At 35.7% G+C, this 26,449-nt stretch overlaps 1 protein-coding gene across 1 annotated transcript in view; it reads right to left on the bottom strand.

The window, feature by feature from the left end:
- LOC110115203 (E3 ubiquitin-protein ligase BRE1-like 2) overlaps positions 1 to 24,110 on the bottom strand; it is a 45,604-nt gene extending 21,494 nt beyond the window's left edge. Inside the window, exons 1-12 of the mRNA XM_020848374.2 lie at positions 23,818 to 24,110; positions 16,765 to 16,926; positions 16,581 to 16,668; positions 16,235 to 16,465; positions 15,929 to 16,096; positions 4,983 to 5,176; positions 4,788 to 4,871; positions 4,543 to 4,662; positions 4,277 to 4,463; positions 4,048 to 4,208; positions 2,987 to 3,058; positions 2,742 to 2,818 (exon numbers count right to left, since the gene is read on the bottom strand). Coding sequence (XP_020704033.1) covers positions 2,742 to 2,818; positions 2,987 to 3,058; positions 4,048 to 4,208; positions 4,277 to 4,463; positions 4,543 to 4,662; positions 4,788 to 4,871; positions 4,983 to 5,176; positions 15,929 to 16,096; positions 16,235 to 16,465; positions 16,581 to 16,668; positions 16,765 to 16,926; positions 23,818 to 23,859 — 1,586 coding nt within the window. The 5' untranslated portion in view covers positions 23,860 to 24,110. The remainder of the gene's footprint in view (positions 1 to 2,741; positions 2,819 to 2,986; positions 3,059 to 4,047; positions 4,209 to 4,276; positions 4,464 to 4,542; positions 4,663 to 4,787; positions 4,872 to 4,982; positions 5,177 to 15,928; positions 16,097 to 16,234; positions 16,466 to 16,580; positions 16,669 to 16,764; positions 16,927 to 23,817) is intronic.
- Between the last annotated feature and the right edge of the window lie 2,339 nt (positions 24,111 to 26,449).

The raw sequence follows: 26,449 nt of genomic DNA, 5'->3' as shown, positions 1-26,449 counted from the left end.
TTTGAGATTGATTATTTAATTAATTCAAATCCTCACACTTTCCTAATTAAAGATGCCTAAATTTGGAAACCCCACTAATTAGTAATCAATCAAAATCTGATATTGATTATTTAATTAATTAATCCCCCCACATACATTGCATCTAGACACCCCATCCCCCCCCCCCTCTCTGAGCCGAATTTTCCAAAGCCCAACCCCAATATTTCTTTCCCAAAAATCAGCCCCCACTTTGGAAATATTTCCAAATCCAGCCCTAGCCTACCTGCCCTCTTCCCTTACCCCATAACCCACTTAAATTATTTCCTAATCAAGGAATTTCTATTGGGGAATTAATCTCAGCTTTTCCCTCCAAGATCTTCTTCCAAACTTTAAGCCTAATTCACCCAAAACCTGAACCCAATCTTTCCCAAGCCTTCCCCCTTAGCCGGCCACCTTCCCTTACCTTCTCCACTTGGATTCTTGGTAGAAAGCTGTCCCAATCTTCATGTGCTGCTGTTTACACATCTCTACTTGCTGTCCAGAAATTTCTGGATGCTAATAGTGGCTGTCCACCCTTCCAGACCCTAGAGAGCTACTGTCCAAGACCACATGTTTGCTGTTCAGAGACTCCAGCAGCAATTCGCTGCTGTCCAGCCCTTTTGGGAGCGACCGTGGCTGCCTGGAACTATCAGGGATCGCTGTCCAGGGTTGGATACTCTCTGTCCAAAGGTTCGAGCATGAATTTGTTGCTGTCTGAGCCGTCAAAGATGCCACAAACGGATGTCCAAGCTTGTGAGAAGGTTGAATCTTAGCAAAAGGTGAACTTTTTCTTCTCTCTTATCTTCTTCGTTGATCCTTGCTTGTGGTTTTATTTGATTCATGCAAAATCTTGCCAAGCTCCGTTAAAAGTTTAGTGTTTAGTAGGAAGTGTGTGAGAGATCTTTCATAGCACTATTCTTATTGTTAGATTAGGGATTTCTTGTTGAAACGTATCTCGTATGCAACGTCAAGAGTAAATGATTATTAAGTGGTTTTTACTTTTTCGCGAGTAACTTGGCCTAAGCTTGTGTTTACCGCTCTTTGTGTTTTATTTCATTGTTTGAATCACCATAAAGATTTAATTAATTTTCTCTTACTCATTAAGCGTGCAAAAATCCTTACCTAAATCAAATTTTCATATACGTCCTGCATCACAAGGTCATTTATTTACTATTTCATAATTACATAAGTTTGTTTTCAGCCTTGCATGAACCGGTTCTATTCTATAGCCATAAAACCGATTCAGGTTTAGTGAACCTAAGATCTATAAATGCCCAATTGCTATAATATAAAGTTCAGGAAATAAAATTTGATTTCTCTTTCCCTCTCCCTCTTGTTCTCTCTAGGAGTTTGCATCTACTCAAAAGGTGTTCTTCCCTTTATGGCTCTTCAAGAATCATATCACAATGACTTAATATTAACAGCTTGATTACATAACTCAGATCAAATTCAATATCCGTAGAACCAAAGAAAACCGGTTCAGTTCTAAGATTTTTTTTTTACAAAAAAATCATCATGTTTGATTTCACAGCTCAAATGAAGGTCCATATTTCTAAAACTACAAAGAGCGAGTTGAGTTCTAAGATCAGGCTGAAACCAAACCAATGGCACTTTGTTGCAGCCTAATTCTGAGTTTTTCATCACTAACTTTCCAATAGCGAACCAATCTGACAAAACCTACATCCCCAAAAGAACACAAGCATCTTTAAACATACTTATTTTTTTCAAACATGCTATCATGTAAATAAAAGGAAATCATAATCTTTTTTTTTTCTCTGGTCTTTCCATCTCCAGTAACAAAAATTCACACTTAATAAACTCCATCTGCATTATTCTTAAAGTTCACCTCTCTGATACAGTCGGCATTTATCACTAAGTGCATCTTATCATCCTTTCCATCTCATGAAGGACTTGTAATCTCTTAGAAGCATTAGCATTACTTACCCCCCCCCCACACACCTAAAACAAGTGTAACATAAGTAATTTGGAAATAGTTCTGTAAGAGAGAATCCAACCGCCCTCCCCACCAACCAAAAATAAATAGAAATAAAACCATAACACACTTGGAAATAGTTCTGTAAGAGAGAGATCCAACCATTAAATACCTAAAAGCTTTTATGCAATAAACAATTCAAATAAAAAAACAGCACAACCGTTTCTAAAATAAACAGATACATACAAAGAAAACTATTTTAGACACCATACTATCATCTTTGGTTATAGTGAGATTGATTATTTTCTTTTTGCAAAATTTAAATGGATGAAAACAAGGGTTTATTAGGGGTGGTTGTAACTATTTGTAAAAGTATTTGAAAAATATTATGAGAAAAGAAGATTTTTTTAAAGGTGTTGCTGGTATTATATATATTTTTCCCTTTCGAAAAGGTTGTACAGCAACTTTTTTACAACTATCACATTCTAATAGACCTGATTGTTAAAGATTACATCTTATTATAAAAATTTCTAGAAAGAATTAGCCAAATAACAATGTGCCAACCGTTTGCAAAACAAATTAGTGAAAATTTTGCTTCAAACTGACCATAATTGGCCATTTGTAAATTAACTTGTCTTCCTTATATCATAAGGAAACATATGTTTCTAGCTCTCCTTAGAGGCGACTATAGGGAAATTCATAGCAAAATTTTGCAAAGCTTCTTGCCAGATCAGATTGTTCCTTCAATAAAATAAGCAGAAATAAAGTCTAAGAAAACTATTGAATATACCTATTGTCATAAGATTCTTGTCCATACATATCCAGGATGTTCTGCAGCTCTTGTGTCTCCTTCTCCAATTTCTCAATCTGCAGAATTACATCCTTTCAGATGAAACTATCACAGCATTATGTCATAAACTCTAATTTGTGTGTGTGTGTGTTTTCTCAAAAGGCTTATCAAACCAAAAGAACAAAGAGAGCTACTCAGAGAATGGAGAAAAAGGAATCATGAAATCATAAAATAAATACACATACCAGCTCTTTCAGTAACTTAATCTCAACAGTTTGCTCAGCACATTTATCTGACAAGCTTTTGCGTTCAGCAATCTAACAACAAAAGGCATCATCTTATATGGGAGTGAAAACATAATGCTGCTGGAAAGATTAATTTAAATTGAGATTAATGGTCAGCAATATTTTCTTTGATAACTACAGTTCGCCATCAACGGCCTGTCAGCAAGGCCATAAGAGATTATACCAAGAAATAGTACAGTTATGCTTTAAACAAGCTAATAAATTAAAAAAAAATGAAATTACCATTATTTGTGTTTTTATGCAGCTTTTTTAATGATCACCTATTCATACTAGACTTCATACATCAAGGTGAACTAAATTATTTCTACAATATTACCACTTCAATAAACATATCAACACTAAAGAGTCTAGAATCCCATGCCAATATATAAGCATATTGTGAAAATTTGCATTTCATGTACATAATTTTTTACGCCATCTGCAACTAGTCATCTATTTTTAGGAAAAACAAAACAATTCTTCGTTTTACTCTTGAAAATACCCCTCCTCCCCAATTGTTGGATCTCCCTACCCTCTCTCAAGCCAAGCCACAAGATAGCAAGATTTACTTTGCTATATTATATCTCCACCACTAATGATTATTTACCCTTCAAAATGCTCCTCCTCCCCGCCTACTTTGACCTTTCTCTCACCATCTCTTTCTCTCTCCCCTTGTTCTTAGGTCTCCTGTCTTTCCCGAATCTCTCTCAACACGTCTCTCTCAGTGTCCACTTAACAATCCATCCATCCCCTATCTCTCAACTCAAAGTTAAACACAGAATAAGATTGATTCCACCAAATTGATTCTCCATCACTTAATTTTGCAATCTACCATCTTGCTGATGCTAATATCAACTTTTGACCTCCAAGAATACATCAATCTTAAATGTCTCAGATTTAGATACATCAACACTTTGACAGTAATAAAAGATTTTATAAGTCAAAGACTGCAATATATAATTCATAAAGAGCACGTTACACATAAATGCTAGATAAAAATATGACCGCATTTAAATCCAGACCTTTTCCTCTAGCATAGCTGTTAGGGAATTGGCTTCCTGCCGTAATGAAAGGGCTTCAGATGCAGCATCTTTAGACCGATTCAACTGTGCTTCAGTCATCTGCATCTCTTTAGCCAACGCAGATGCCATGACGTGAATCTCATCCTTGATATCATTTCTCTCTGAAATAATTATTTTTTAGAGTGCGACGCGAAAACTGTGTCACAATGCAAAACTTCATAATATTCACCTGAATCCTGCAGGGTTTCTTCCAATTTCATTTCAAGTTTGTTTCTTTCAGCAATAAGCTTCTGAATTTGATGCTCTAGCTCTTCTATCTTGGCCTCATAGCTTGAAATAGAGGTCTTCACAGCATCAAATGAATGTGCTTTTGAAGACAGCTCCCTATCTTTTTTAAGTAATTGATTTCTATCAGCCTGCATACATGATTTTAGAAAATCAAACAATAAAACAGGCAAACAACGGGCCTTCAGCAATTAAATAGCAAAAGACTACCTGCAAAGGCTCTATCAACCCCTTGTACCGCTCAATTTCAGCATTTAAATGCTGGAGTTGGTCTTTCAGTAAAGTGTATGGTTTTGAATGGAGCACATATTTGTCATCCTTCAATTGATTCTAATTGTGGGAGGAAAAAGGGTAAGTTAGTCAATACTTCAAATCATTTGAGGCACCACCACCAAAAATTAACCAAAAAGGCAACTTATATAAACAAAAAACTAATAAAGCTCAAATCAAGTAACCTCAAGGTCTTCCAATTGCTTTGACAAGGATAAATTGTCTTCCCGTGCCTCCTGAAGCTCTAATTCACGATTTGATGCCAACACCTGCCACAAGAAAAAGCAAAGATTTTTACTTAGATATGAGGACTTTCCAACTTTATGCTGGTCAAAGAATATAAACAAAATTAAAAATCCTCTTGGCATGCATTTAGGTACCTTGGCTTCTTCAATAGAATCTTTCAACTGCCTCAGAGTAATAGTCCTATCTCCAAGTCTCCCCGGAGTACTGGTACCGTTTATGGAGCTGACAAGTGAATCAGTCATAGCAGATGCCCCTTTCTTCTGCAGCTGTAAAATAATCAACTTGCGTCGACTTTCCTCAAGCTCGGCCATACTTTCTTCTAGCTCACCTTCATCAAGCATAAACAAATTTAAATAATTAAACAAAGTAAAGCATGTGCTGACTAATGAGGCATTTAGAAAATTATCGTCAAGAACAAATAATGGCTATTACTATCAAAATTAAGACAAAAATATCAATGTTGCCAAGGTAAAGTATTCTCAGAAAATTTTCTGGTAACTTCTCTGCTTTAATTTAATGGTGTATATCAATTTGCACATGCGTAAAAACAACAACAACATCAAGCCTTTCACCTTAGGGTTGGCTACATGAATTAGTTTTCTCTATTGTGTATTATTAAAAGTTAGATTCACATTTACATCCAATAAAAAATAACATTTCTAATATTTTCTAATCAAATCTTTTTTGGTCTACCTCTGCCTCTCTTAATATAGGTCAAATCTAATACATCTACTCTTCTAACCGGGTCATGAGAAGGCTAAAGTTTTATGTGGCCAAACTATCTAAGGCGACTTTCTCTAATCTTATCTACCACCAAAGCTACTCCAAACCTTTTCACGTATATGCTCGTTTCGCAATTTGTCACTAAAAGTAAAGTCACTCATCCACCTGAGCATCCTCATCTTTGCAACACTTAACTTAGCTTTATGCTTGTTTTTAATGGCCAACATTCTGTACCATAAAGCATTGCAGTTCTCACCACCATCTTATAGAATTTTTGATGTAGAACGTACATGCGAAGATGAGATATTTAATGAATTTACACGCTTAATTTTAGAGACCACAATAATTATATCTTTATAACGATTTTAACGATGAGATAAAACACACAGTGGTGATACAAGCTTAGGCTAAACCACATGCATAGGAGTTAAGGACATAAAATAATCAATTAATCTAGCATTGCATACATGAATGGTTTCAACAATAAATCTCTATGCTAACAATAAGATTGTCATCAATAGATATCCCTCACTCAACTCTCTAATAGTTCAAAGTTTTAGCGGAGGAGTATTGACACTATTCTCATGAATCTACTAAGACCACAATTGAGAAGTAACTACAAAGATAAAAGAGTCGGAGGAAAAGTTTACCCAAAGAAATAGAAGATACGAAGCTTTGGTGGCTGTTTGGGTGCTTGACATGAAGTAGACGGCAACCAAGACCCTTCTTGATGTGGTGGACAGCAATCGAAAACTTTCGGACAGCACACGAAGATCTCCCGAGTCCCGACTAGCTGGACAGCAGGAAGAGATGCAGAATTTCCCTGGACAGCAGTAGTTTGGTCTTGAACAGATCTTGGACAGCAACCTTTCAGGTGCAAGAAACGTTGGACTGCTCTTCTAGGCTGCTGGGAACTTGGGACAACAAAGTGTGGTCTTCCAGAGTGCTGGACAGCAAGAGATTCTTGCTGGAATAAGGGGACAGCAAGCAGAACTTCAGGACAGCAGCAGTTTTGACCTTGGACAGGACCTGGACAGCACTCCGTAAGGCTTAGAAACGTCTGGGCCTGCTCCTTGGGCTGCTGGGAGCTATGGACAGCAAACCGTGGCCTTCCTTGCCGCTGGATAGCAAGGCTCACTTGATGGATGTGGAGAGCATCAAGCAGGAAGTCAGGGAAACATTTAATTGGGAGGAAGATTTGAAATTGACATTCAAAAATTAATCCCAAATATGGCGGCTGCTAAGTGAATTAGTGGGGAACTTAATTACGAGTTAGTGACTAGATTGGAGAAAGAATAGGGAGAGGGAAGGCCGGCCATAGGGAAAGGAGGGGAAAGCGTCTAGATTCGATGTATGTGAGCCCTTAATTTCAATTATTGATTGAAATCAAATATGATATTTAATTTCAGATTTGATTAAATTAGAGAGGCTTCCTAATTGGGTTGTATCATTAGGGAAAGTATTTGAATTCAAATATTTAAATGAATTCAAGAAAGGAAACTTTTCTAATTGACAGAAGTTATTTTAGGAAAGTAATCAAGGGAAATTTGAATTTTGAATTTCAAAATTCATGATATAGAATTGATTTCAAATAAAGACACTTTCCAAATATAGCTATGTCGATTTAGGAAGTTATTTGAAATTCAAATTAGAATTTCAAATTGATGAGTTATCTTCCTAAATCACTTGGGTGAGTTTTGGTAAGTGGTAATGATGATGGAAATCATCATTAATGGTGGGAGGGCCAAGATGGCCGGTGGCAAGGAGGTGGGAGGGGGTTTAGGGGCTCGGTTGGATGGGAGGATGGGGTTAGGCCGGCGGTGAGGCTTGAGGTGGAGTTGGGGAGTATTTGGGTGGGGGTGGATGGCCGGTGGTGGAGAAAAAGGAGGAGCCGGCGGGTGGGGTGGGGAAGAGAAGGAAGAAAAATAAAATAAATTAAACCACGAGCCGCGGACTCTTCCAACGACTTGTGGGTATTGTACTTGCCCTCACCTTGGACTCTCTCTCCCTTCTCTCTAGTGCTCGCACAGGAAGAAGAAGAAAACACATAAAATTTTTATTATCAAATCATCATCCCAAAATACAAAACAACTAGCATATAAATAGGCCTCATGAAAAGAAAAGAAATAAAAGACTAAAATGCCCTTCGGGCTACAACACTACATGACCACTCGTAAGGGTATAAAGGGAAAAACAACAATATAAAATAAACTAATACATAAAACATATAAATAAATAACTCAAGATCGTAGCCGTTGATCTCCGATGTCCTCATCAATTTTCTTTTAAGTTTGAGGGGTACTTTTCTACCACATAATAGGCCCGATGCATTCCTAATGCAGACAACTAGATAGAAAAAGCCACAAGGGGAGAACACCAGGATAAGTAGAACCTTTCTCAATTCAAAACTTAGAATGCCAACATCAAACAAACTTCAAAACAAACGAAAGCCAAACAAATGAAAACTAAATTAAAAATAAAAACAGCTACCCTCAGAACAACCGTCTAGTGGTCACCTCACATGCAATTGAAATAGTAGACAATATAAAAGATGTGCTTAAGGGCATGCAAACCAAGGGTCCACCAATAGCTACTTGGGCCAACGTCCACCAAAACTCCTCTGGCAAATGCTACCAAACCGGCCAACCAACACCTCCAATAGCTCAAGAAGAAAAATACAAGTGGAGTAGAACTTGCGGAGAGAAGAAGTGGATAAGAAGCCCAAGACGAAATTGTAGAGAGGAGAAGAGAGTTGGAACAAGCTCTCAAGCTTTCCAAAGAAGAAACCCTCAGGTATTTAGAGAACTTAGCTCAACAATCAACAACCTTTTCATGCCACAAAACATCTCATATATATAAGAGAAAAGGGGTAGCCAAACAGCCAAAACCACCTCCAACCGATCCAATCAGAACAAGGGAAATAAAAGGACACAGGCGGTCCAGGAGCAGCACCCGAAGGACCACAAGGGGACAGAAACGGGCAGCCAGGGGAACCGGAATAGGCAGCCAAGAGAGAAGAACTAGCCATGGGACAGGAGCTAGGCGGGGGAAACCAAATGGCCACAGAGAAGTGGAAAGAGCAAAAACCACTCCACTTAATGAGCTAAAAAGGAGGAGAACTACCAAAAGTAATGAGCTGAAAAAAAGCAGCTCAACATAAATGAACTGGAATATAGCAGCTCCTAAAAGCACAGCAAAACCCGATTAGCCAAGCCCAAACCAAGGATCCACCAACAACCCAAGAGCCAAGGCACCAAGATAACTAGCACACCCAAAGATTGTCAAGCCCAAGCACAACCTACTCATGATCATTGGTTGCCGTCCATCATAGGGTAGCATAAAAAAATCAAAATTAACTATAGAATTCAAATGACAATAAAACTAAAACTGAAATTTGCATGCATCAATTCCCCCATGATGGGAGAATTTCATCTCTTGATGAGAATGCTTCAACAACTGTCTGATAGAGATCCGGATGACAATTTTTTAGCTCCGCCGCATCCATTCATGTGCAGTCAGTTAATGGAAGGTTGCTCCATTTAACCAAGAACCTTTTATATTCGTCATGTCTAGTCTGAGTAGTCCTGATATCAATAACATCTTCAATCTGATCATCTCTGCTAAGGACTGAAGCGAAAATTTGTAAAGTCTCAACTTTCACAGAATCATCCAAATTTCCTTCATACAAAGAAAGGTCAGAAACATTAAATACAGGGGAAGTTCCAACAGTGATAGGAAGAACCAGGAGATAGGCATTCGTGCTCAATTTTCGTAGAACACGAAAAGGTCCAAACTTTTTTCTGCTTAGCTTGCTAAAAGTACCAACAGGAAATCGTTGATGACAAAAATAAGCCATAACCAAATCACCCTCTTTAAAATAAAATTTCCTCTGGTGTTTGTCAGCAACAGATTTGTATTTAACAATTGTCATACGGAGTTTTTTAAAGACTTGTTGTTTGATTGATTTGATATGATCAACAATGTCTATGGCTTCAGCACTAACTTTGTTAGGTAAAGGTAAACAAGTTCTATCCAAAATGTGAGGTATACGCTGACCATAAATAATTTCAAAGGGAGTTTTTCTAGTGGATCGATTAACAGAATTATTATATGCAAACTCAACTTGGGATAATATCAAATCCCATTGGGAAGGTTTCTTTCCAGCAAGGCATCTAAGTAAATTCCCTAAGCTTCGATTGACAACTTCAGTTTGTCCATCGGTTTGTGGATGATAAGCACTACTAAACTGAAGAGTAGTTCCAACTTAGCCCAAAGTGTTCTCCAAAAGTGGCTCAAAAATCTAGTATCCCTATCAGAAGTAAATGTTCGGGGTATGCCATGGAGACGAACAATTTCTTTAAAGAACAAGTCAGCAACATATGAAGCATCAGAAATTTTTTTGCATGGAATAAAGTGTGTCATTTTGCTAAATCGATCCACAACGACAAATACAGAATTATATTTTCATACAGTAACAGGCAACCTAAAACAAAATCCATAGAAATATCTTCCCAATGTTTATTTTGAATTGGAAGGGGGGTATACAAACCAGTGTTTTGAGATGTTCCTTTGAAAGCTTGACAGATTTTACATTGTTTTACCAGCTTAGCAATTTATTTTCTCATATAAGGTCAGAAATATTTTTCTTCCACTAAAACAATAGTTTTTCCTTGACCAAAATGCCCACCTAGACCCCCACTATGAAGTTCTTGCACAAGTTATTCTCTTAAGGAATTTTTCGTAATGCAAAGTCTAGAACCTTTAAATAAAAAGCATTTTTGAATGATAAATTGGGCAGACTGATCAGTTCCTGAAGTGAGACAAGATTCTCAAATATCCTTAAAATATAGATCATTAGCATAAGTGCCTTTTAAGAAATCGAAGAAAGTTATGGTTGAAAAAATAGTTACCAAAAGATGAGACATACTTAAAGCATCAGCCACTTTGTTTAGCACCCCAGTCTTATGTTTAATATGAAATGAGTATTTTTGCAGAAAAGAGGTCCACTTGGCATGTCTTTTGTTCAGAATTTTTTTAGAACCCAGAAATCGCAAAGCTTCATGATCAGTGTTTAAAACAAATTCTCTTTGAATCAAATAACATCTCCAAAATTTCAAATCTTGAACAATTACATAAAATTCCAAGTCGTAAGTCGAATATCTAGACCGAGAATCATTTAACTTTTCACTAAAGTATGCAATGGGTTTCCCTTCCTGTCTAAGCACAGCTCCAATACCAATATGCGAGGCATCACAATCAACTTCAAAGATCTTATCAAAATTTGACAAACTAAGAATTGGAGCTTGACTCATTTTTGTTTGATTATTTGAAAAGTTTGTTCAGCTTCAGGTGTCCACTTAAAGATTCATTTTTTCAAACAATCAGTGATATGAGCAATTAGAGAGTTGAAGCTTTTAATAAACCTACGATAAAAAGAAGCTAAACCATGAAACCTTCTCACCTCGCTGATATTTTTAGGAGTATGCCAGTTTTGAATAAACTCAATTTTAACAGGATCAACCTTAATTCCCTTCGCAGACACGATATACCCTAAAAATGTCAACTTAAAGTCATGAAAGACCACTTCTTCAGATTGATATACAATTTTTGTTCTCTTAGAGTTTGCATAATTTGTTTCACATGATTAAGATGTTCAGAGGGGTGAATGCTATAAATTAGAATATCATCGAAGTACACAACCACAAACTTTCCTATGAAAGGTCTTAAAACATGATTCATTGTCTCATAAATGTACTAGGAGCATTAGACAATCCAAAAGGCATAACCATCCATTCATACAATCCTTCCTTGATTTTGAATGCAGTTTTTCACTCATCTCCCGGTCTAATCCTAATCTGATGATACCCACTTCTCAAGTCAATTTTAGAAAAGATTTTAACACTACTTAACATATCAAACATGTCATCGAGTCTAGGAACTGGAAACCTATATTTGATGGTTATTTTATTTATAGTTCGGCTATCCATACACATCCTCCAGGTTCCATCTTTTTTAGGAGTAAGTAAAGCAGGCACAGCATAGGGACTTAAGCTTTCCTTAATCAAACCCTTCTATAAAAGTTCAAACACTTGCTTATGAAGTTCTTCATGTTCAGTTGGACCCATTCTATAATGGGTAAGATTAGGTAATGTGACTCCATGGATTAGATCAATGTGATGTTGAATGTCTCTCATTAGGGGGCAAAGCTTTTGGCAACTCTTCAGGGTTATGTCAAAAAATTCAATGATTAAAGGTTATATTTCTTTAAGAATTTGTTAAGTTGTATCAGATTCTTTTCCTAGCACCAGGTATGCTACCTCAGATTATTTCAATTCATTTGTGTTAAGAAGTAGTTCATGAGTGGTTGTTTTGGTAGTTTTGATATTTTTTGCACGTGGGTCAGGAATATGTTTTTGAGGGTAAAGAGTGAATTCCTTGTTATTTTGAATTAAGATGTATGTGTTCTTTCCCCCCATTATGAATTGTTTTATGATCGTATTGCCAAGGCCGACCCAATAAGATCTGACAGATTTCAAGAGGCATAATATCACAAACAACTTTATCTTTGTAAGAACTCCCAATTGTTAGATTAACAGTGCATTGCTTTGTTATAGGAACCTCACCTCCTTCCTTGAACTAAGATATTTTGTATGGTTTGGCAAGTGGTTTAGATTTTAATTTAAGCTTATATACCATTAGTTGTGAGACAAAGTTACCTGAACTCCCACTATTGATCACTAAAGTGCAAAGTTTTCCCTCAATAGTGAAAGTGGTTCGAAAAATGTTTCTTCTAAGCTATTTATCCTCATTTTTCATTTTAACAGTTAAAACTTGTCAGATTACTAGGAATTGGTGACCATGATCGCCCTCTACATCCACCCTTTCTAACTCAATTTCATTTTCAGGTTCAATTTCATTTTCTTCTTCCTCTTCCTCTAATTCTTCATCATTTTCAATGTAGTTAGTTTTTGGAGGATTATTTTTTCTACAAGTAGCTGAAAGATGCCCATATAGTCCGCCCATATAGTCTGCATTTATAATATGGTTCAATCAGTTTTGGTGGTTCAGTCCGTTTGGGTCCCATTAATCCCTTACCCTTATCTAAAGATTGAGTTTCCAAAGTTTTAGTTCGCACACCAGATATTCCCACAGAAGGTTGTGAAGATTGAATTTTAATCCCACCAATTTGTCGTCGCTTATAAGTTTCAATTACTTTTTTATGACTCCGTTGATATTGCTTTTCAATTTTCAGTGTCATTCGATAAGCCCGTCGAGTTTGATTACATTGTGCAAATTTAGTTGATCTTGAATTGTCCATTTTAATACGTTGATGTATCTAGTGATAGTTCTCTCCTCGGATTCATCTAAGTAGTTCCGAGATTAGAGTTTATAAAAAATTTCGGTGTAATCTTCAACTGTTTGATTGTCTTGATGAAAATTGTTAAATTCTTGAAATAGGATTCGTGAGTTGTCTGAAGGCATAAATTTTCCTCTCATTTTTTCTTTCATCCTATCCCAGCTTCGTATTTTTTCTTTTCCTCTCCTTAGCCTATTATTTTGAAGGTTCTTCCACCACGTTAATGCATAACCAGTGAGTTTTAAGCTAGCCAATTTAACCTTCCTATTATCAGGTATTTCCTTTCAATCAAAAATTTGATCCATCTTTTCTACTCATTCGATGAATTGGTCAGGTTGTAGCTTACCTTCAAAGTTATGGACATCGATTTTTATCCCATGATCCCAATTTCTTTTATGCCTATTTTGATTTCTAGGGACTTCCTCCTCACTTTCAGAATTTTGGGCATTAGAAATATTAACATTCAAATTGGCAAGAGTGTTAGTCATGTTATTTTTTGATGTTGCAAACCCGCTAATTATTGCATCATTTGTTGTCAATCCCCTTGATTATTCTGATTAGTCATTTGTGTTTTTAAGAAAAGACTCACACATCAACCTAGGATATGCTAACCTAGACTCTGATACCAAACATGATGTAGATAAATAGATAGAAAAAGCCACAAGGGGAGAACACCAAGATAAGTAGAACCTTTCTCGATTCAAAACTTAGAATGCCAATATCAAACAAACTTCAAAACAAACGAAAGCCAAACAAACGAAAACTAAATTAAAAATAAAAACAGCTACTCTCAGAAAAACCGTCTAACGGTCACCTCACATGCAATTGAAATAGTAGACAATATAAAATATGTGCTTAAGGGCATGCAAACTAAGGGTCCACCACAGCTACTTGGGCCAACATCCACCAAAACTCCTCCGGTAAATGCTACCAAACCTGCCAACCAACACCTCCAATAGCTCAAGAAGAAAGATACAAGTGAAGTGGAACTTGCGGAGAGAAGAAAGTGATAAGAAGCCCAAGACGAAATTGTAGAGAGGAGAAGAGAGTTGGAACAAGCTCGCAAGTTTTCCAAAGAAGAAACCCTCAGGTTTTTAGAGAACAGCTCAACAATCAACAACCTTTTCATGCCACAAAACATCTCATATATATAGGAGAAAAGGGGTAGCCAAACAACCCAAAACCACCTCCAACCGATCCAATCAGAATAGGGGAAATAGAAGGTCAGCAGGCGGTCCAGGAGCATCACCCGAAGGGCCACAAGGGGGACAGGAACATGCGGCCAGGGGAACCGGAATAGGTAGCCAGGGGAGAAGAACTAGCCATGGGACAGGAGCCAGGCGGGGGAAACCAAAGGGCCACAGAGAAGGGGAAAGAGCAAAAACCACTCCACTTAATGAGCTAAAAAGGAGGAGAACTACCAAAAGTAATGAGCTGAAAAAATAGCAGCTCAACATAAATGAGCTGGAATATAGCAGCTCCCAAAAACACAACAAAACCTGAGCAGCCAAGCCCAAACCGAGGATCCACCAGCAGCCCAAGAGCCAAGGCACCAAGATAACTAGCACACCCAAAGATTGTCAAGCCCAAGCACAACCTACTCATGATCATTGGTTGCCGTCCATCACAGGGTAGCATAAAAAAAAAATCAAAATTAACTATAGAATTCAAATTACAATAAAACTAAAACAAAAACTGAAATGTGCATGCATCAATTCCTCCACTTCAACCATCCAACTTGAATTCTACTAATAATGTCCCCGTCTATACCATCATTTTGAAAATTAGATCCAAGATATCTAAAATGTGTACTCTTTTTAATGACTTGATCGCTCAAAGTCACAATCCCCAACTAATCTATTACTACTAAATTTACACTCTATATATTCGATTTTAGATCTACTCAAACGAAAACCTTTAGACTCTAAGATTAACCTCCATAGTTCAAGTTTTCCTTGAACTCACTCTCTAGTCTTATGAACAAGAAGAATATCATCAGCAAAAAGCATAAACCATGTTAAATCCTATTGAAAATGTCTAACAAAAACATCCATGCCTAAAGCAAAAAAGATACGGACTTAAAGTTGGTCCTTGAAGCAATCCAATTGAAATAGGAAAATATTTAGTCATAACAAATTGTGTTTGAACACCAGTAACAACTCTTGCATACAAATCCTTAATGGCTTGAATATAAGCATTATTAACTCATTTCTTTTCAAGAACTCTCCATAGCACTTTTCTTGAAACTTTATTATACGCTTTCTCTAAATCAATAAATATCATATAGATCCTCATTATTTTATCTATACTTCTCCATCAAACATCTCAATAAATTTAGAGCTTCCATAGTTGACCAACCCAGCATGAATCCAAATTGATTTTGAGAAACATTATCACGTTGTAACCTATGCTCAATAAGTCTCTCCCATAGTTTTAAATTTTAATGTATGACATATTAACTTAATTCCTTTAGGATTCACACACTTTTGTTCATCTCCTTTATTCTTAAAATAAGGGACCAACACACATTCTCCGCTGATCTGACATCTTTTTAGTCTTCAAAATAAAATTAAAAGGTCTTGTAAGCCAAGAAATTCCTTCATCTCCTAAGCATTTTCACACCTCTATTAAAATATCATCAGGTCCAACAGCTGTTCCACACTCCATTTTATTTAAACCTTCTCTAACTTCGGTTTTACTAATACGATGATAAAAACAAAAATCTCTAATTTCATTTAAGACGCTAAGGCCACTAAAGTCATTACCATGAACACCTACGGACAAAGTTCATACTGATTTTTATTCTGAATTGTAATATGAAATCTATGGCGATGGATAGGAAATAACATATAGACATCGATATCAAAGCTAAGGAATTTTCTAATTATTAACCAATACAGAAGATTGTCTTATTTGTCAACTAAAATTCTGTTAATGAAGGCAGAACGATAGAAGAAGATAATAGAATTTTTTAGGGAGGGTGGTGAGGAAGAATCATACTTGAGAGGCGCTTAATCTCAGACTCCTCTTTTGACTTGTTCTCCAGGTAATAATTTATTTCTTCCGCATATTTTTTATGCTTATGGTGGATAATAGCTATGGCCGCATGAAGATTATGAACCTCCTCTCTCAACGAAGCATCAACCTTTTGCAGTTGTGCTATGGTCTCTAGAATAAAAGCAAATTGATTAGCGTTCAAAAGCACAGAAAAAACATCAACTTGGTTCAGCTTAAGACGTCATTTTTTAGAGCAAGAGTTAAAAACATTCATAACATTAACAAAAATGTTTTTAATATTGCTCTAACCTTTTGAAGATGATTTGCCCTGCAAACCCACTGCTAACCCCTCAGTTTTAAGTTGTTGAGAAACTATCATTTCATCGAGATTTTTCATCAAATCCATGGTCTGTGAATGCCGCAATGCAAGAGCATCTTGCACATATTTGATATCTAACCCTACCCCATTACTCTGAATGGTAGACGTTCTTAAAAGCCTGCGCAGAAACATCTCTTCTGGTGGGAAAGATGCGAGGATGTCTGGAAGATTAGAAGCAACTAAATATGACTAACGCATAAATCTAATAGGTTAAAAAGAATGCTACCATGGAAAGATCACATATAAAACAAAAATAATAATAGGAATTTACAGGACCTTCAACGAAATCTTCATGGTCTAGTTCATGTAAATGTTGCGGGTTACCACCAGCTCGTATTCCAAGCAGAACCAAGTCATCAACCAGCTATAGTATGGAAATAAAAGGAAAACGACTCAAACAAATAAATAAATAAATAAAGTAATGTTGAGGAAGAGATGGGTTTGAAATTGTAGATGTGACCTGATTCCATATTTTGTTTATAGTTATCAAAGTTTGGTCATAAGAGATCTTCTTCTCTTGTAGCTCTTTGTACTTTTTTTCCAGCTCATGCATTGCCTTCTTTTGAGCCTCTAACTGTTGAACAAGCTGCTGGTTCTGATATTGGAGAGCTGCAGCATCAGCCTGAAGTACAAAGCCTCAGCATAGTTTCTTAACAAAGTTAGGTGTGAAATAGTTAAAAACAATGAAAAGTTGAAACAATTAATAAGACTATCTATGAAAAACTAGACAATAGCAAAATGCCAAAGCTTGGAGCAGCAAAACAAAAGCTAGTTCCATATAGAGATAATAAAAAAGCATGAGATGGCTTCCAAGGCGTAATGAGGCCTGATAAAACAGGGAGCTGAAACAAAACTAAAAAAGATAAAAAATGATTATTATAATTAGGAGTGTCGATTTCGGGTCATGGGTCAGGTTCTGGTCGAATCTGGAACTGACCCGGGTTCAAACGGGTCGACCCTAACCCAACCCGGGTAGGTAAACGGGTCGGAAATCCGAACCTAGACCCGACCTGGCGGGTTGCCAGGTTGACCCGACTTGGACGCGCGCGTGGACGCGGGCACGAACGCTCACGAGCGGGCGAGTGCACAAGTGCGCAAGCGGGCGAGCGCAAGCAGGTGCGCGAGCACAGACGCATGCGGGCAGGTAAAGAGATAGACATAAGTGTGTAAGTACGCCATGTCTTCCTAGTAGCTTGCTACAACTGACTTAATAATATGCATGTCTTCCTAAATTCAAATAGTCTACATACATATACATATGGACATAAACACAAACATAGAAAGATATAGACATAAGCGTGTAAGTACGCCAAGCCAGCTCGAATTCAACTCTCTAACAAGCTTACAAGTCAAGCTTATGGAGTCGTGAGATCGAGCTCACATTACAACTAATATATTAAACAAGCTAGAGTAAAGCTTGATAAGGCTTTCAACTCATTGCCTCACGAGTTAACTTGATTAGAAATCCTAAATCATGTGCTCTAAGTTAAAATCAATTCAGAATTAAAAAAAAAATTCGTCTTGGATCAGCCACAAGCTCACAAATTGGTTCCATCGATGCCTTTTCCAAACTACAGTGAACCCCCGCAACTACTTCCTCACTTCTAGTGTCATAGATGTCTTCTCCAACAAGCTCTCATTACATCTTCCTCGGCGGCTGTTGTTGGTATCATCAATACCTTAACCAATGAGCTCCCATCATAAATTCCTGGGAACTTATCCCATTTATACCTTTTTCCAGTGAGCTTCAACCATGACCTAATCAACTGCCGCCATTGGTCCCATCAAAACCTTCACCAACAAGTTCCCACTTTGAATTCCTAACTACTTATTCCATCACCAGCGAGCCCCTATCACAACTTTATAGCATCACTAGCATCAATGTTTTGGCAAAACACAAACTCTCGAGTCGAGCTTGAGCTACAAGTTGCTAAGATGAGCCAAGATCGAGCACGAGTTTGAGCCCGAGCTTACTATTAAATAGGCAAGAATAGCTCAAGCTGGCTATGACTTGAGTTCAACTCAACTCATTTACACCCCTATCGATAGGAAAGATAGAAGGAACTGAGTCACGTATAAAAAAAGTTAAATTCACTCAATATACAAGCTTGTTCCATAAATATGCTATATCCTCTCTTCTATATTTTTCAAACAACAATAGTAAAGCAAGTTATATTCAACTGTTAGTCTAAACATCAACATCTTCAATGGTATGCTATCAAAATTTTTGTTGATCAAAAATCATGTGATAAGACTAGAGTATGTTTGCTTAAAATGTGCTCAACTTTTTTTTAATCAAAATCCTATAAATTACAATTTTCAGTACATTATTCTCCTATCTAACAATAAAATAAACTCAGTGTCCTAAACATTTTATGGCATGCGTTGGAGGAAGCCATTCCTGTTTGCTCGTTGACAACATCATTAAATCATAAAAAGGGGAATGAAAGGTAACTATTTATCGAAAAGAGGTTTTCAATTTTTCAGGGGCATAATGTTAATAGAAAAATTCAGGTAAGCGCATATAGTTTTAGCTGCTTCAACTCTGAACATTAATACATTGTAAAGGTATTGTGGTGCATTTTAGTAAGATAATGGATAGAATAATTTTCAGAGTTTAAATCAAAACAATGTCACAAAGTCAAATTGGCTGATTTGGTTTGAAATTGAATCTGAATTGGACCCAATTTAAATCGATTTGGGATCATTCGGTCTGATTGGGTCCGTCAAGCCAATTTTGCGAAAATAGGCTCGAATCGGCGCCGATTTGAATCGAATTTTGTTCGACGGGGCTCGGTTGGGTTCGATGTGGACCAATTTCAAGTCGGCTCGATCGATTTGATTTTAATTTGGCAAAATTGAATTTAATTGCAGCAAATTAGGGTCCAATTTAGGTAAATTGACACTCGACGACGGTCGATTGAGTTGATCGAGCGCGATCGAGTCCAGGCAAGCTCAAATCAGCTCGATTGGAGCCGAGTTGATACGAAAAGCTCGTCAACAAATGCACAATAAATATTTTAGAAAGACTGCTAATTTTTCAACCTCAAATTAAGTAGTGGAAACCTCCATTGATTTTCATTTTGCTTTCATTAATTGAATCTTATTATATATATGTGATTTGAATAAACAATTCTTTCAAATTGTGTGATCTTGGAGAGTTATGATTAAGGTTATTTATGCAAAAAACAAAGAAAAGAACAGGAAACTCAACCCAAATATAAGCCACAGTATTGAGTGCTTGCAGTGACTAAAGATTTTAATAAAGTAACAAAAAAATTATCAAGAAAATTCAAATCATTGCAAAGAAAACGTTTTGAAACAAACTTTATAAATTTTCAATTTATGCAATTAACTGCAGAGGAAAATTAATGTAACCTAACCAACAAATCAAGGATTTAATATGTTTCACTAATTTCACTGCTATTGATTTAATAGTTATAACCAATGTTTAAAGCATTCATTAATCCATTGATCAGCATCTTCCCTTAGAGTGGTATTTTACACACAACCAAAGTGTTTTGCCCATGTTGATCAGCAGACTCCTGTGATATTATCCCATCAATGAGCCATATTATAATTTATGTATAATAACTCCTAATGATCAATTCATTTATGCTTCTCATATAGAGCTATATCATTTCTAAATGAAGGTAATTGTCAAGCAATATTCTCTCTTTACCCTCCATTCTCTCCAATTAACAACCTTTAAAAGTAGGGTTCCCAGGTACGCAGCTCAATCTGACATGTTAATAGAGGAGGTTCATGGCAAGGAGAAATTAGTTTTGTTGAGGGTATGGACAAGGAACCTCATACCTAGTTACATATAATATAGTAGAAGGTATACGTGAGGCGCTCATGAAATAGCAAACTAAATATAATAAGCATATATTTATCAACTTTATGTTAGTATGCTTCTACAAATTATAAATCTCAATTAAAAAATCATGAATAAAAATATCTAAAAACAATTAATTAATAGTGGCATACTTCTTTCATTTTATAAAGAGCACTGTATTAATTAAGCTTCATAAAACTCGAAGGATTCTATTAATTTACCTTTTCATAGAAAACTTAAAGCTCCATTCCAAAACCTATATGCAACCTATAAACCAAGCATATTCAACGTGTCTCAAACTCATGCTTAAAAGATATAGGAATTGGACAGCGAGCAAAGAGGTTTGCAACGTTTAACTTGATACAGGATAAGCAAAATCTAATCAAAATGAACTAGTAGTCAGGCGCATTTGAAATATTTCCTATAGATAGGAAAAAATTTGGCCTTTACAGTTAGTTTTTATTTTGATGAAAAAATGGTAAGTCATCAATCAGCCCACTTCAGGATCTGATTTATTTTTCTGTGCATCATCTTGAGTACATGTACTTATATATACATTTATTCAATTCTGTGTTTTTCATGATAAAATTAGATTTTTCTTTAGCTTATAATTTTTTAATTACTAACACCTTATTTAAGAAAGAGATGAGCATCTCATCACGTATAAGAATGAATATAGTAAATCTCAGATTTATTATTTTCTTATAAGAAAATTAGATCGTTTAGATTGCAAAGATTATAAAGTTATTCCGAGTGAAAGTTTATGTACCCAACATCGCTTATTAGTTTTTAACTTTAAGATGAAGTGACAGAAAACAAAAAATAAAGTAAAGTGATATTCTAAGATTAGATGGGGGCATTTAAAGAATATTAACATAAATATTTTTGAGAGTAAGATTTTAGATCTTAAAATTTTGTCTGTGCATCAGGATGCTAATGTTATGTGAAAAAAATGGCTAGTGATATTAAGAGTATTGTAAAACATGTGCTCGAAATATCAAATGGAAAAGCTCATAATAGTAATAAAAGTTGGTGGTGCAATCCAAATGTGCAAGAAAATATAAAAAAAGAAGATTTGTTATAAAAATTAATTTAGACATAAAAATTTTTTATAATTGAGAAACACATAAAGAGGCATATAAGAAATCTAATAAAGCAATATGTGATGCAAAGATCTTAGCTTTTAATGATTTATATAAAAATTTAGATACTAATGAGGGAGAAAGATATACGTATAAGTTAGCCAAACAAAGAGATATGAGTAGTAAGAATTTAGTTCAAATGAAACATATTAAGGATGAAGATCAAAAAAATACTTTTCTCAAAAGATGATATTCAATAAAGGTTGATGAGATATTTTGCTAAAATTTTTAATGAAGATTATGAGAATGAGATTGATATTAGTGACCTTAGCTCCCTAAATGAAAATAAAGATTTTTTTTCACCGCGTATTAGTAAAACCAAAGTTAAATAGGCTTTAAAAAAGTGTGGAAAAGCTGTTTGACTTAATGATATTCCAATAGAGGTGTGGAAATGCTTAGGAGGTGGAAGGAATTTCTTGGCTTGATAACTTTTTTAATACTATTTTAAAGACTAAAAAAATGTCAGATGAGTGGAGAATGACTGTGTTGATTTCTATTTTTAAGAATAAAGGTGATGCACAAGATTGTGCAAATTATAAAGGAATTAAGTTAATGTCTTATACTTTCAAACTATGGGAGTGAGTTAAGGAGCGTAGGTTACAGCGTGATACTAATATTTCTCAAAATCAATTTGGATTCATGTTGGGTAGGTCTACTATGGAAGCCATACATTTATTGAGAGGTTTGATGGAGAAATATAGAGAGCATAAGGAGGATCTACATATAATATTTATTGATTTAGAGAAAGCATATGATAAAGTTCCAAGAGAAGTGCTATGGAGAGTTCTTGAAAAGGAGTTAATAATGCTTATATTCAAATCATTAAAGATATGTATGCATGAGCTATTACTTGTGTACAAACACAAGGTGGTTTGACCAAGTATTTTCATATTTCGGTTGGATTACATCAAGGATCAGCCTTAAGCTCATATCTTTTTGCTTTATTCATAGATGTTCTCACTAGACATTTGCAAGAGGATGTACCTTGGTGTATGTTTTTTGCTGATAAGATTAGAAAGGGAGTTAAAGGTAAACTTGAATTATAGAGGTCAACCTTAGAGTCTAAAGGTTTTCGCTTGAGTGGAACTAAAATTGAATATATAGAGTGTAATTTTAGTAGTAATAGACCTAGTGAAGGGATTGTGACTTTGGGTGATCAAGTCATTAATAAGAGTATATGTTTTAGACAACTTGGATCTATTATTCAGAGCGATGGTGAAATAGATGGGTATATTATCAGTAGAATTCAAGTTGGATGATTGAAGTTGAGGAATAAATCAAGCTTATTGTGCGATAGAAAAGTCCCACTCAAACTTAAGGGAAAATTTTATAAGATGGTGGTGAGACCTACAATGCTTTATGGTGCAGAATGTTGGCCATTAAAAGATGCATAATACTAAGCTAAGTGTTGCAGAGACGAGGATGCTCAGGTGGATGAGTGGTTTACCCTTGGAGACAGGATATGAAATGAGCATATACGTGAAAAGGTTGGAGTAACTCCAGTGGAAGATGACATTAGACAGAGTCGCCTTCGATGGTATGGTCACATAAAACAATGGCCTTCCGATGACCCGGTTAGGAAAGTAAAGATATTAGATTTAACTTATATTAAGAAAGGTATGGGTAGACCTAAAAAGACTTGGTTAGAAAATATTAAAAATAATCTTTCTTTATAGATTTAAATGAGAATCCGACTTTTAGGTTGAGAGCTTAGGCTTCCAACTAAGAGGTTCAGGGTTCGAGTCTATGTGTGTGCGTTGTGTGTGTGAGTTTGCCTTAAATGGCTTAAATGTCCCAAAAAAAAAAACATGACAAAATGGAGAAAAAAGATTCATGTAGCCGACCCCATGTGGTGGGACAAAGGCTTGATGTTGTTGTTGTGTTTTTTCATGAAATAGGTCAGTTGTGGATTTTATAAGCAACTCTTGGTCTTCTTAGCAGCTGATAACTATCTAACGACAATGGTTGAACAGGCAGAATGTACACTTATCCCATGTATTACACCACTGGATGTCGAGTGAAATATCAGGAAAAGATCTCAAAAGAAAATGGAAAGTGGGAGTACGCCTCCTTTCCACTGACAGCAGAGTATTTAGTGAATCATCAAAACATCTATAAGGAAATGATCCAATCGGGGCCCCAATTACTTTGCAAGGTTTTCTGAAGATAATGTAATAAAGATGACTGGGCACAAAATAAAGAGGGGAACTTTGCATCCATTTTACAGCAAACCAATCAGACCCTTAAACAAAGCCAATAATCCATCGCTTGAGCATTGTATGGTAAGGATTAACAGAAAATATCCACCCGATTCTTCTAAATGATGTTAAGTTTTCACAATGCACTCCGCCCATATTGACATTCCTCAATATTTGTCACTAAATAGCGTACTAACCCGAAAATTTTTGGCTATCTCATAATAGGCCAACCCAAATTCATTTTTTTAAAATAATTAATTAAGAAAAACAATATAATGTTATCAGAAACAAAGTACAGCTGAAACATGTCATAGGGTGGAAAGGAGCATCTCAACCTCTTCGCTTTGTGTGGGATTCTCCCTCTTTCCCGATGCCATATCCAGGAAGCCACCACACCAGACGAGGAGCACTGATGCGTGTTAGGGTTTTTCTGGGGACACAAAAACCAGAGGATCAATGATAGGTGGAAGAGGAGTGAAGCCGGCGGTGGCGACGGAGGCGAGAGTGAACCAAGATACTAAGGGAATAATGAGGAATGGGGTTTTGTAAGCATCAATCGAGTAGCAGAAGGGGCTCTCGCCATTTCGGAGGAAAGAAATGTATCCGAGTTCGCAGAGAAGTTTCTGTTCTGGTTGAAGTATTCTTTATTATTATTATTATTATTATTTATTAAGGGGTTGCTTTGAAAAAAATTCGATAAAAACAAATTAATAGTTAATAATACAAAATAATTGCTAGTTATTAAATATTAAGTATAGGATATATCATTACCTAAATTATGATTTAGATAAATAGCATCATCAAAAGTTTCTCACTCAGTCGGACAAGTCTTGATTCATCTCAGCCAAAGTCATGTCTTGAGTGTGAGACCTATCAAAAACCAAGCTAAATGCACAACATCTCATCCACAAGATATTTCTCATGATTAGGTGCGTACACGAGACATAGAAATGCGTTCGGATTACTGGATGCATTACGTAAGCTCTGCGTACGCTCTGCTTATACTCGGCGTATTTGTAGATACATAACAAATAAGCAGCAAATCCTCACAACTAAATATTTGTTGCTTCTTTACTGCAATACGCAGAGAGTAGGTAAAGCATAAGCATAGTGTACGTAGTCTCCTGAGGCATCTCTATGTCTGGTGTCCGCACCTAATAATTTTCTCGTGCTCAGATCATTACCATGCTCAGAGATAACATCAAATCACCACTCATCCCATCTCGCACCAACAGGGTAACATCAGATCGGCTTCCTAGCCAAAGTCAACTGATCTCCAGACGTCCATGGGTACATCTCACCCGCATTATCTCTCACAAGATCGACACACAAATCGGCACATCTGGCTAAGTTACGTCAAAGATCGATAATACAACTTATGTACTCCGTACATATTCTATTGCAACTCTCCAATTCCTATAAATAGGGAGAGGGGGACAGAAGAAGAAGGATTGGAAGATGAAGAAACATTAAGAGATACACCAAATGGTAGAGAGAGATTCATAGAAAGATATAAAACTTTATGTTTCAAAAAATCCAAATATTATTTTATTTAGTTATTTTTTATTTTAAATTAAGTGATTGAATCTCCGCCAAACTTATTTTTATTTAGTATGATAATTATTATAGTTGAAATAAACATTACTAATATTTGCAAGTAAATATTCTTTCACATGGGATCGATACTCTACTCTATTATTATATTACTTGATTTAACACATATACTTATATATATTAAGTAAGGTTTTTATAATTTTTATATCAAAGAAAATCTAAGCATTATTTAGGAATTAATAGAGCCTTAAATTATTTTCACAATTTTTTAGGTTACTCCATCGCCCTCAGCAACCAAAAATAGTAACAGCAAATCAGTAACATTATCAATAACAATTTTGATATTAGTAGGGTTGGTGACAAAGCAGTAAAACAATACATTAATAGTGATTGGTAAAACAGTAAAATAATCTCTCTGAGTAACATGGATTAATCACCCTTACTCCTTATGAGTCTCAATTAGTCTCTAGCTCCTTATGACTCCTATAATTATATCATCGTATCATGTGTGGATTATCATATCATATATCTGATATCAATCAGTACATCTTTTTTATCACGTTAGTATTAATTTGGTACATCATTTCACCCGCCTTAAAGTTATTTATATTAACCTTTTGTCTTTTCCATTTCTAACACATAACAATTACTCATCTCTATCATATTCTAGGTACATATCAATCATGTTAATCGGATCAACACATTTTACATTTTGGCATTTTATATCAAATCTAAGTACATTACTTTTCAATCCATTTTTAGTATACATTTTTCCTACTCATTTCACAGAAACATACATAACACATATTTAACTGGTAGAAATGTAATAAAATTATATCATATTGTTCAGAATGACTAAATCTATAATATATAAAAACTACATGGTGAAAAGCTTACAAAACCATACGATAATGCTTTTTTTGTAGTTTTAGGAGAGATAAAATTCATAGAAACCAAAGTCGCCAAAAATATAAGATGATAGTTACTTGTGTTGATCATAATATTTTTTATAATATAAGTGATGAATTGAAAAGCCTCGAAACGCTTCCTCTCTCTTATATTTCTCATTTCCTCTTCCTCGCCACCCCCTCCCTCCTCCCGAGCAAGTCATGGCATGAATGGGGAGAGGAGATGCTTTAGTGCTTAGGTTTATAATAAAAAATATATATAAATATTGTTAGTGGCCTAGTGCGGCAATCCCACATATTGAATTTAGAAGTACTATAGAATAGAGACTCCAATGTCGCAGTGACAATTTCTAGCGCTGCATTGCTCAAAGTATAGCGTTGAAGCGCCTTAATTCAAACATAAAATTCAAAAACTCATTTTAAAAAATACTTTTCATTTTTGGGTTGTTATATGTTGCTCCTCTCAGCTTTTCCATGGTCACATATATAGCAAGATGATGTCCAT

The sequence above is a fragment of the Dendrobium catenatum genome, unplaced genomic scaffold (genome assembly GCF_001605985.2).
Source record: "Dendrobium catenatum unplaced genomic scaffold, ASM160598v2 fragScaff_scaffold_3, whole genome shotgun sequence".
NCBI lineage: Eukaryota > Viridiplantae > Streptophyta > Magnoliopsida > Asparagales > Orchidaceae > Dendrobium > Dendrobium catenatum.
Note: the sequence above shows the minus strand (reverse complement) of the source record. Positions and strands in the feature narration are given on the sequence as shown.